The 12,215-nt window shown below is 56.0% G+C and overlaps 2 protein-coding genes across 2 annotated transcripts; both read right to left on the reverse strand.

Moving 5' to 3' along the window:
* Window positions 1–2,597: 2,597 nt before the first annotated feature.
* On the reverse strand, window positions 2,598–6,016 carry BBK36DRAFT_1202097 (WD40 repeat-like protein). Its single transcript, XM_024897199.1, has 4 exons — window positions 5,545–6,016; window positions 5,205–5,406; window positions 2,787–5,141; window positions 2,598–2,716 (listed from the first exon to the last, which is right to left on the reverse strand). The coding sequence occupies exons 1-4, from the start codon at window positions 5,943–5,945 to the stop codon at window positions 2,609–2,611; spliced, it is 3,066 nt and encodes a 1,021-aa protein (XP_024748892.1). The 5' UTR covers window positions 5,946–6,016; the 3' UTR covers window positions 2,598–2,608.
* Window positions 6,017–9,437: 3,421 nt separating this feature from the next.
* On the reverse strand, window positions 9,438–11,641 carry BBK36DRAFT_1169286 (hypothetical protein; the record flags this gene model as incomplete). The annotated part of the gene is made up of 2 exons (XM_024895294.1): window positions 9,438–10,483; window positions 10,567–11,641. 2 exons carry the CDS (start codon window positions 11,639–11,641, stop codon window positions 9,438–9,440), a joined length of 2,121 nt encoding a protein of 706 aa, XP_024748893.1.
* Between the last annotated feature and the right edge of the window lie 574 nt (window positions 11,642–12,215).

Below are 12,215 nucleotides of genomic sequence, written 5' to 3' on the forward strand. Positions count from 1 at the left end.
ACTCGAACAAGTCATTCATCCCATTCCAAAAATGATGCCCAAGCCCGCATCCCAGCAAAAGAAGAAAGCATCCAAGTCACCAATAACGAACGCATGCCGCCCGTCCCTGTCATGTCACCCGCGCTTTTGGGGGAAAACAACCAGCCTATGGCAGGCAAACAACAAACCGCCGACATGGGACGGACCAGACAGCAGCGCCTCTCGCTTCCGATTGCGCCTCTCCATCGTCGTCATTATCGCTCTACTGTACATACATACATACATACATGTACATACCTAACTCCGTACATATCTTGCAATATATTACATGTACACGCACAAGCAGACTGCGGTTCCCACGCATCCCTCTCGCAGTGAATGATGACACGGCAATGCAGTCAAGGATGGATTTTGATACCAGACAGCACCCAGCACCCAGAAACAGGAGACCCGAGGAACCGCTGGTGTGATCTGACTGGTGGTTGACTCACACCCCGCGGACTCGCTCAACCGGACCAGGGGCCGCAACAAAGGAAGAGCACAAGGGGAAGAAGACGGAGAAAGAAAAAGACGGGCATCAACAAGCAAACAGAATCTCACCTTGCCTCACCTCCCCCTCCAACGAATCCCATGCCGTTCCAACGCCTCAACCGCTCTCTCTATCTCACTCTCTCTGTCTTCAAACTCTACTAGTATACTATGTATATCCTCCCTCGTACATACGCACGCGCCCATAGTGCTCCGTAAACGCTCCGCAAGATCCATCCCTTGCCTCCCCTCCGCAAAATCGCAACAAGCACAGGCCTCCCTTCTCCCCCAAAAACCAACGCCCCTCGTTGAAGTAGTACTTCGTACGTGCATCCCGCATGAGCCTGTCCCTTGTCCCGTTCCTTGTCCTTGTGCTGTTCGTCTCGCCCGCTCAGAGCAGCACTCCGTCTGCCGCCCGGCTGCTCCGCCCCTCGTCCCCCGATTTGCTCCCGCAATCAGGCGCCTTTGCATGACGACGGGGGGGAGGAGTCCAACCAAGCCGAACCACCAACCCCCTTGCCTTTTGCTTGCTGCAGCCAATTGCTCTCCCGGAGTCTCTCCTCCCCCCTCTGTCTGTCTATCTGTCCTGTCCTTTCCTCATCAGAAAGTCCATACAACATGACATGTTCATCCATTGATAACAACAACAAGTCACAACACGTATGAGCGTCCCAGCCATCCAGCCATCAACCCCAGCCGGACAGCACATAAGCCTCACCCAAAAATCACCCGTTAGCCCAGCCAGCCGCAGCCCAAAAAATCGCCAGGGGTCGTCATTCGACTGGCCTCAAAACTCCTCACCAACTAGCCATGACAAGTGGTAGCCCTCCCGTCCTATCACCAACCCGAATAAATGGGTCCTCGCTGCCAGCGTGTTAACAGCCTCCATGCATGGCTCAAGCCGTTTCCACCATCCAATTCTTTTTATTCTTCCATTCGTTCAAAAACCCACAGCGTCTAGCGCCCGCTTTTTGTTCCTCTCCCTAACCCCTCTCTCTCTTCTCCCACTTCCGTCACTCGCTCACTCACCACTGCCCCCCTGCCCTTACCTTTTAACCGTCCATCTGCAGGCCATTCCAACGGTACATGTCCTTTGTACCACCTTTGATGTGTTCCTCCAATCCCTGTAAAGAACACAAATAGATTGCATCATCCCAAGAGCCTGCAGACCAGAGGAGTCGACGCGAGGTTTCCTAAATCCGACAGGGCCGTGTTTCAAAGATGCTGAATGGAACCATCGAAAAGGGAAATGCCGTGGAAGAGGCAAGCGGTTACTCCTTTGCTTAGTCACCATCCCTCGTCCCTCATCCGTCCTCCTCGCACTCCATGCCTCTTCTTCTCCTCGTACAAAGCACACGCATATTGTACGACGGTCTGATGCTCATGTAATACTTCGTACGAGGTGCTCCGTAAGACAGCAGCAGATGATCACACGCTCATCCTCCAGACATGGCACAAGCGACGCATACGTAGCGATATCTCATAACCATTTGTATAACAGCACTATCGTCTTTATACAAAGTCAACATAAACACGCCCCAGGCACCACGCACATCTCTATCCCGTCCTTCATCACATCGTCCGCAATGCCACGATCCTCCCACTTCCTTCAGCATGGCCCCCTTTCAATCAGCCTTTTCCACACGGCAACCCCTCCGCTGACCCTGAGTGAAAACAAATCCGTTCAAGTAGAAACACGTGCCATGCCATGTTATCCCCTGTTGCCATCGCCTTCTCCAATCGCTAGAGAAACCGGAACAGAAGAAAAGAAGAACACAAGCCGCATAAAGGGAGGAGAAGAGAAAAACAATGAAAGCGCAACAAACAGATATAAAGCCCAAACGCCTTGCCTCACACCCCTCCTCTGTGTTCCGTAATGCCGACACTGGTTTCTCAGACAGCGCATGTACTATAACAACAAAACGCCGAGGGCAGAGTCGTATCGCCCTTCAGATGCGGGTTTCCATATCCATACCAGATGCTTATTATATATGCATTCTCTGCTCCCTTCGTTTTCGTAGTCCGCAGTGCTTTTTGTTGTTCTTTTTGTAAAGCAAGAAAAAAAATGGATACCAAGACGTACTCGCGCTTTTCCAAGGCTTCAAACTTCCTCTTCGATCATGGCACGAACTTCTGGTTCATTCAGGAGGATGCGGCGTCCAAGTTCCTCGGGGGGGTGTCCATCACGAACGGCGCCGAAATCAAGAATCTGCGTCAAAGTTAGTCATATACATCTTGGAAGAGGAGTGAATAGGAGAGGAAAGCTCCGGGAAACCCACCTCCACATAAGTCAAGTTATCTCTCTGCACAGCGGCAACGCATCGCCTTCCATCAAACTTGACTTGCCACACCCCGGAAAGGTCCGTCAGGAGATCCTGCACGCACTCTCCCGTCCTGACGTCCCACATCTTGACCGTCTTCTCGCTGCCGCTAATCACCTTCCGGCCATCGTGCTGGAAGCAAGTGATGGCTCCCGTGTGCGCCATCAGGGTGTTCTTACACTTGCCCGTCTGCGGGTCCCAAATCCGGAGCGTCGAGTCGGCGGCGGCCGAGACGAGGCGGTCATCGCGAAGGTCCAGCAGGCCCACGAGGAGGCTGTGGCCCTCCAGCGTGTAGAGACAGGCGCCCGTAGCAAGGTCCCAGATCTTGACCAGCGAGTCCATGGAGCCCGAGATGCAGCGGTTGCGCTCGTGATCGAGCACCACCGAGTACACCTTCTGCGTGTGGCCGTGGAGCACGTGCAAGGAGTCGCCCGTGCTGATCCGCCAGACGCGGACGGTGCTATCGTAAGATCCGCTGACCAAGATGTCGCCGTGGGCCGAGATGGCACGGACCGAGTGCGTATGCCCGGTCAGGACGCGGATGAAGTACGGGCAGTCGGACTCCTGGGCGGGGGGCCCCGTCTGGATATAGCGCCGCGATCCAACCTCGGGGAGACGCCAGACGCGCAGCTGGCTGTCTCTGGAACCCGTGATGATCAGCGGCTTCTCCGGCTGCATAATGGGGGTACCATCCGACGAAACGCCAGTCTCTGTCGGCATGAGGATCTGCAAGCAGCGAACTGTGCTGGTATGTCCATAGAAAACCTGCTGGCAAAGTCCACGTTCAATATCCCAAACCCGCACCGACCTGTCCGTCGAGCCCGAAACCAAAATGTTACCTTCGTACTGGAGCGCCCAGACGCCGCCCTCGTGGCCCTCGAGCTTCTTGCGGAGCTTGCCCGTCTTGGTGTCGTAGATGTGGATGAGGGTATCGTCGCTGCCCGTGATGATCTTGTCGTCGTCGAACTGGAGGCAGGTGATAACGTGCCGGGGATGGGCAGCAAACGCTACGTGGCTGGGCTTCGTCGCAGGGTTGGTCCAGCTGTTGCGGATCATGTAGTGACGGCGGTAGAGAGACTTGAACAGATGCAGCTGGCGCAGGCTCCGCAGGCCAATCTGGGGGTCCGGCACGGCCTGCATGGCGGCATGGGCAGCAGAGAGGGGGCCGGCCGACTTGTGCTGCTTGACCTCGCCCTGAGCCCTGTCGTTGTGGTTGGCCACCACTTCCTGGGTGCTGGCCCGCCGCTTCGAACGCTCCGATGCCGAATAGGCGCCGAGGCCGCGCTTGCGCTTCGAGCTTCGCACTCGCGGGGCCGACTCCTGTTTCAGGCTCTGAGTGAGCTCCTTTTCCGAAGAGGTCAGCCGATTTCGCATGCTCAAGTCCTGCTCGTAGCCGTGTATGCCGACGGGATCCTGCCATCCCCATCCCTGAAGAATGGCCTTGTTGAGCTCGCCGGGCGGGAGAACGAAGCCGTCTCGGTCAAACAGCTCTTTCCAGCCCGTCTCATTTCTGTCGACAATGCTGCGCCATTGCTTCGATACCTGGGCGGCGCGTGTGAGATCGCGGAAGTCGAGGTACGATAGAATGTGGTAGCTCAGCTCGAGGGGTAGTTGCTGCAGGAAGTCGCATTTCAGGGCGGGATTCACTGCGTCGGCGACGATGCGCAGAGTGGGCCGAGGGCAGCGACGGAGAAACTGATACATCATAAATGTCTTCATCTCCGTCTTCATGGAGTCAAACGCCTCCAGCAGCGTCTGCGGGTCAACGATGACGGGCTGATCGTGTCGCCGCACCAGGGCTCGCTTGCCGTGGGATGGATGCTCGTAGGGGACCATGTCGGTTGCTTCGGATTCGGCCATCCACGTGTCCGACTCTGTCATGTCCGTCTTAAAGCTGGAGGGCGCGTTCTCGTCTGGCTCGGCAGAATGCAGCTGGGCAGCCGCCAGGGTTGGAGATAATCTCGGACTAGGAAGACTGGCATCCTGGGCAGCAACAACATCGATGGCGGGTCGATGCTGGGTGCGGACCGAGGGTTCCAGAGATTCATCGGTATCGTCAGCGAAGGATTCCGGGTCGGCATCGGTAACCGGCGGCGTGGCCACGGTGCTGCTGAACGTATGTGCATCGCTCCCGGCGGGGCTCGACGCCTCGTACGGAGGAGACTTGGAACGCCCGCGAAGCAAGCCCTGCGCGTTGGGCGAGTATTCGCGGTGCAGGGGGCGTCTTTGCAACGACCGGCCCGGGATCGGCTCGACCATATCGGTAACGTCGGGCGTGGCGAGTACGCCAATAGAGGCGTTTCTAGCTGTTCTCTCGCCGGTATCGAGACGCAGCGTGCCAGTGCTGCTCTCACCGACGTTGCTGCTGCTGCCAACGGCACTGTTTCCCTGGACGAGAGAGCGACGCAGCCTGTTATTTACGGCTTGCAGATTCGAGGAGCGGGCAAGACGTTGAGAGGATCTTGTGGCAGCCGCGCTAGGGGACTCTGCCGCGGCTATTCGGTGGCTCCGGCGAGAGAAGGGCTCGGGCGAGGAGGCAGACGGTATGCGGCTCAAGGGCTCCGGGGTCTGCACCTGACTCGACGGAGGTTCCTGCTTGATCACGGCTGGAGTGGAGGCTTGACCTCTCCTGACCTGCATCATCCATAAACACGGTCGTGGTCAGCAAAACAGGGCGAAAAGAAAACAAGATGGAAACCAAAAAGAATTCCATGACGACCGTGAAGCCGAGTCTCCACTTACCAGTTGGCCGTCAAGGCCCTCATCAGCATCCTCCAGCCTTGCAGCGTCATCATCGTCCTCGTCGGCGCCATAACTGTAGGAAAAGTCGGCCAGCTCAGGCGGCGTGGGCTTCATGGCCAAGGGATACTCCTTGGTGTCGAGGCTCTCGAGAGGGGCGGGGTCGCGGATGAAGACCTGGGGGAACTTCCTGGTCAGGCGGGTGGTTGTGGTGACGGTCTTGGTCTCGACGCACTCGCTGACGTGCAGCTGGAAGCGGCGGGCGGGCGGCGTGCCGGAGGTGGTGCTCTCGGCGATGTTGACCGACACGGTCTGCGTGTGGGCGCTCCTCGGCCGCCGTGGCTCAAGGCCCTGGCTCTGGGATGGCGAGGGCGTCATGGCGTGGTGTCGGGAAACCGCCCGGCGGCTGGACTCCAGGCCAGAGTCTGAGGCTCGCGAGACGCTGGGGGACGTTGTGATGTCGAGGCTGTCGATGGTGTTTCTGCTCGGGGTCGAAGGGCAGAGATGGAGATGAGGAAGATTCGGGGGTGCTGGTGCTGGTGGCTGGCGGGAAACAAGAGCAGTGCGAGCCTGTCTGGGCGAGGGAACCTGAAGGGTTTTGCAGGCTGGGGGACACGAGGCTGGTGCGCGTGGCTTCGGGTCTTGTTCTGTGTCTGCGTCTGTTGGTGCAGGTTTTCGGGCCCTGCGCGTGAGGGGACAGCGATGACAAACCACGCAAAATGCACAAAGAGAGTGAAGAACAGACAGCTGAACACGCAGGTATGGAGGATGTCGAAGGGGCGAGCAGGACACGCTCGAGAGGATTTGCTTTTTTTCTCGTCCTCTGCCTTGCTTTTTCGTTGTCTGGGCGGAACAAAGGGCGAGAGGCGGCGTGTCCGGCCGTGAGAAACTCGGCACTGTCCAGATCCCCTTTTGTGGCGGGCGGTACGAATGGCAAGTCGAGTCGGAGCGGCAATAGCGCCTGGGCTGTCGCTGGTGCAGGGCTGGCTTAGCTAAGGCGCCCGAGGTACCTGGAACGCTGGCGGCGGCAGGAGGAATAGCGCCCGGGCTGTGCTGAGCAGCGCTACGGGAGGCTCTGGAGCAGCACAGAGACTGCCCGAGTGCAGCTGAGGTCGGCACGAAAACACAGTGCAGCTGGCTGCTTAGCGGCGTGATACTGGGTTGATCCGTTGGGTATAGGTACAGGCGCGGGTACCGCTACGTGCAGGCAACGGCGCCTTTGAGGCCTTGTGGACGTTGAATCGCCACCACCAGGAGGTCCTTGATACCCGACAGTACTTGTACAGGGACCTGCGGGAAACGGCTGCCTTGGCCGCGCCTAAGCCGCTAGCCTGGCGCTGCACTTGTATCTCTTGCGCTCTGCAAGGCGTGCAAGGTACTTGCAGCGGTGATGCTAGGGCATCGCCGAAACGCCTCCAGGCTCACTGCATGACAACTTGAGAATTGGATGTCATCCACTCCAGCCTCGGCCATCGAACAACCAAAGGTCGCGAAGTCCCAGGCGAACGGCTAACCGGACGCGATTATGCTAGAAACCGCGTCGAGATCAGGATGACTAAGGCAACCAAAGTACTTATTTGCAGGTTTTTCTTTCCATCACATCACGGCAAGAAACCGGTCGGACGTATCTTTTAGCTGCCGTGCGGGAGGCGCTTTTCCATCAAGCCGGGCAAGGCGGGAGAACCGCGCAAAACAGGCTTCAGGATCACATTGATCTCTCCACTGCCAATCTTGGCCGGCACTGTGCTGACCTGCAATTCCATCGATTCCACTGAGCACTCGTACTAATGCACCAAGGTCAAGTCGGTGTCAATCAAGGCAGACATCGGCTTGTGATGGACGTGTCTGCACGGGATACAAAGGGGTTCAACTGAGCCTGGAATTGTGCCCAATCAGCCAAAACAGCCAGATGCATGCACTTTTACCGGCTCTCATCAACCTCGCATCAAATCTCATCTCACACCTCGCCATCGCGAGACTGGGGGCAAGGAAAAGAACCACTTTCCCCGTCTCTCCCCATATCGGTCCCCTCACAGTGGACCCCATGCCCATCAACCCTGTTTCTCCCTCTCTTCCAACCTGCAGTAATATCCCGTCCAAGACCCAAAGCAGGGCATCAGACTCACTCCCCGTCCATCACTCACATCACCAACACCCAGCGGCAAGCCGTCCATCAATGTCTTCGCCCCCGGTCAAGTTCCTTTCTCTCACGATCCATAAGGCAGGGAAACGAAACCGACTCGGAAGAATTTGCCCAAATTCGTCATGCTCATGTTAACTTGCATTCGCCTTTCCAATTTTTTTCTTTGCTACTGCGCGTAATCACCTGGTGCCGGCCATTTCCCCTCTTCAGACTTGCCGACTCTGATGCGCGACATCTGCATGACCGGCGTTATCAAACGGCGTGAGCGGTGGGTTGTGATAGATGCATGCCAGCAAAGAGCTCACCTTGCTCATTCTCTAAATCAATACCTCCGTTCATTCATCTACTCTCAATGATAAACTAATATATGAGTCCACCAAAGATTCAACCTACCAATGAGTTTATCTCGTTCTCGAGCCAATGCAGGAATACAGGGTATCAGCACCACATACTGCGCACATCCGCTGAAGACCTACATCGGCTGCCTCGTACATACATATGCAGCTACTAACATGGGCGAACAAGGCATGCCCTGATCAAGCACCATTATTAATAACGTGCGTCTTTGGGTTCTGACTGCAGCCCAGCCTGTGTTTGCCCAGCGGCAACCTGCTTTGCTCCTTGTCTCTCTCCCTGGCCTTGTCCGCGAGAGATGCCAATTGCGGCTTGTGATGCCTCTCTACCATCTTTCTTGCGACAGTCATGAGAGTTCAGCCTGTATGCCATGGGATTCTGTAGGGGTAGTACGTGAGAAGCCGGAGGATGATGTGAATGGCAGCACGGCATCTCATGTCAGCCTAGAACACCAGCCGTAGACCTTGTACGACCATGACTACAGATTCCAAATCTCACTCGTCCTCTCACCCTCACCATCCGTATGCACTCCGTTATCAGCTCGGCTCACCTATCCTAGACCGTGAAAAAAGAGATGACACCTCATTTCCAATCCAGCCGCAATTATTCGCTACAATCCATACGATACCTCCTCCATGTCTCGTCATCAAATCGCCTCACCCAACCCCATCATCCAACGAAACATCAAGTGACTTCCAGACAACTCAGGCCCTTCTCCGCAAGCCACACGTCCGCAAAGGTAAACTTCGTGCCCTGTCATAATTCCCTTTCTTTCCCTTCACAATGGACGCCACTTCATATCAGGCTGCCAACGCATAGTGCGCCCGCTCTTCAACCCCTTAAAAAACGGACCGCAACACATGCAATCCATCTACCCAAGTCAGAACACGCCATTTTGCTTGTTCGTAGATCGATTGGACTACAGTCAGCCTATCTGATGCAAGCGTAGAACTTTGAAGTCGGGAGTGCAAAAGAGACTGCCTGCTCCGGGTTACCGAGATCTCCGCACAGCTGGGCCCGGAAGCCCAAGGTTGAAACACCATGGCGCCGTCTCGGAAGGGAATGGTTTCGCTCATTCATCATATATCGACACGTTCATCATACATCATTGAGATACCGACAAGCCCTTCAAAAGCCATAACACAATCCTCCGCACAGTCGCCATCTGAATTCGAGAGAGATGCCTCGCGATGCACTGCCAATTCGTCTACCCAACAATCACATATCCCGTTGATGAAACCAAAACTCCATTTACACGTGTCTATAAGGCCCAATCCTAATGCTATGCATGCAGTCGTTGGATAGCAACCATATTTTTCGCTCATAAAATGCAACAAAATGCAACAGAATGCTCCAAAAAGGGCGCCGTTTACTCATGAGATGTACACCGGCATTCGACTGCCCAGAAGCTCGCTCTTGGGGAGTTGGACATCCTTCTTGTTAAAGTTGTGCAGCATCAGCCAACAGACCATGCGGAAGACGAGCGTGCACCAAACATCATTGTGCGTGACGTCCAGGTCGGCAAGCGACACGCCGCTGTGGGTTTCTTCTGAGTCGGTGTTGTTTTGCACAGGAATGGAGAGCTCCAGCCGACCCTCATGATGATGTATTGTGACCTCTTTCGTCGTATGCTCTGCACTCTTTGTACCGGACTCAGTTGCGGCATGCGGGGGAAGAAGAGACGTGTTGGAGCGGATGCTTCCAGCGAGAGTGCGTCCCAGCTCCGGGCCAACGACACTGTTTCTTCGAAAGGCCGAGTTCTGGGCAGTTGACACCACATGGGGCCGAATGACGTTGAAATACACGTCCATCAAGATGTCTTGCCGGTCGTCGGGTCCGGCAGCGTCCATGTCCTCAAACCGTGGTGCAGGTGGCCGTGGACGGTTTGGCGAAGGAGGCGGCATATCTTGGCGAACAGACAGGGTGTCCGAAGTCTGATCTTCTTGCTGGTTGAGCAATCTGATTAGATCCTGGATGTGGTGTCTCACGACATCCTGGACAATCTCTCGGCGACGCATGTGCTTGTCCGCGCTTGACGCTGCGTCGTATGTCTTCTCCGAGGCATCTTCTGCATCCTGGTTGCTCTGCCTTTCCGACTTGGTCCTTGATGTGAGGACATCGTCCGTGTCATCCAAGGCTGCATGGAGCGATCTCAACAGCAGCCATCTGTCCAGGCTTCTCTCGTCATCAAGGTGCTTCCGTATACACTCAATGTGATGCCTGTAGCGAGCAATGACGAGGGAGTCTTGCCCCGGCCCCATGGTGCCGGGTTGCGTCTTTGCGTAAAAGGCGTCCAGTAGCTTGGGTAGGGAAACTGATCTTCTATCCCAGCTGTCCGGTGTCGGGTTGGGGAGGAATGTGAAGCTGCTGTTTTCGATATGGAATATTCGGCTCAACATGCCGAGAATTTCGAATGATACTGCCAAGAGGTGTCAGCATTCGGAACCATCATTGCGATAATTTAGATAGGGAGAAGAAAATTAGAGAAGGATGGTAACATACTAGGGAATAGGTGAGACATTCGCGTTCCGCCCTCCAAGCATAACCGAGTTGTAACATTGTTGCAGCCCATCGAGGTCAAGGTCTCTGAGATCTCGCGCAAGCTGCCCATGACGAGGGTGCTGAGGTTTTGCTGCTCCTCGATTGTCTTCAAACGTCGCTTATCTTCCTTCTCGCGGTAAATGGTGGGCACATGGCCAAAGCATAGCTCCTTGATCTCGTCAACCGGGATGACGCGATTCCGCTTAAAGGAGCACTGGCCATTGACTTGGAACGAGAACATGAGTCCGGGGTCGCTGATCCTCTCGCCCAGGATCATGAAGCCGTTGCCCTCTCCCCAGTAGCGATCACGCTTGCGGTCAAATTCCTTCCAGTACACCCCAATTGCACCCATCATCTCGATCAGATGGCACATGGTCGTTGTGGCGTAGGGCTTGGTGACGTTGATGGGCATGGTGTCCCAGCTCTTGCGCTTCCGCTGAACAGCCACGGCCAGAGTATGATGTTCTTTCAGTGTCGGAGGCTCTGCGGGAATGGCGTGCAGGTCTGGTGGCCCAAAAGCTTTGTATTCTTCCTGCTGCCATTCTCGCGATTCGGCCTCCATGCGTTGAGCGGCAAAGAGCAGCACGTACCAGGCAGCCTTTTCATTGTCCGAAGTGTGAATCTTTTCCTTTGCAGACTTTTCCTTGTATTCTTTGCGCTCATCCAATGTGGCAGTCGAGTGCGTAACTCGCTGGGACTCTGGGGTGCCGTCCAGGTAGTAGATGGGAGCGTCTGCCACGGGCCCATTCTGGTTCTTGGGCGGCGACACGAAGATGACGGGCACATCGAATTGGACTTCAAACCGTAGCTCATCGAACCGGAATTGTCTGGTCTTGGTCAATGCCCAGTCGCCCATGACCTTTTCGTTGCATTGCGAATAACCTTGGGCCGACGCATAGTATTGCTGCAGCACTTGCATAAACGTCGCCAGCAACGCCACGACCGAGACGACTAACGCTACGGCGGCGACGACGAAGTCGGAATTGCTATTGCCATTGTTGCCATTACCACCACCGCCGCTGCTGGTGCTGTTCATCGTGGACTGTGGCCAACCCGGCTCGGGCTTGTGAGCGTACTAGGAGGCGACGGCTGCGATCGATGGAGAAGATTCGTGCCTGGGACGAAGCCTGCAGGGCACAAGCGGCGATATAGCATTGACAAGGCGTTTTCATGGGCAGAAGTGGATGAGCAGCACAATCCATGATCCGCCTGCTGTCTCTGCCTTTACCTCTCCTTCAGCTCCAGTTGTTGCCCAAGGCTCGATTGAGGCTCCGCGTCTGGCTGCCTTTGCTGTCAGAAACCGTGGCCGTCAGCCCAAGAGACGAGGCGCGCGGGACGGTGCGGCGCGACCAGGCCGGCGCCATTGGCCCAGCCCCCCGAAAGCCACCTCTGCTTGTGCCTCTATCCATGGGCCAATTAGTGTATGAGAGTGTCCGAATGGGCAGAGGCGCTGGCCAGACCAGGGGTTGAAGCGACCCGCATCGTGGCGATGGCAGCTGTATGAAGTGGACAATTCAGCAGCGGATCGCTGCAAGACACTCGATGAGCGCCAGAAGAGGTAAGGGCAGCAGTGAGGTGAGGCGGGAGTGGTTTCCGAGACAAGCTGAGAA

This window comes from Trichoderma citrinoviride (assembly GCF_003025115.1).
Source record: "Trichoderma citrinoviride strain TUCIM 6016 unplaced genomic scaffold BBK36scaffold_8, whole genome shotgun sequence".
NCBI classification, from domain to species: domain Eukaryota; kingdom Fungi; phylum Ascomycota; class Sordariomycetes; order Hypocreales; family Hypocreaceae; genus Trichoderma; species Trichoderma citrinoviride.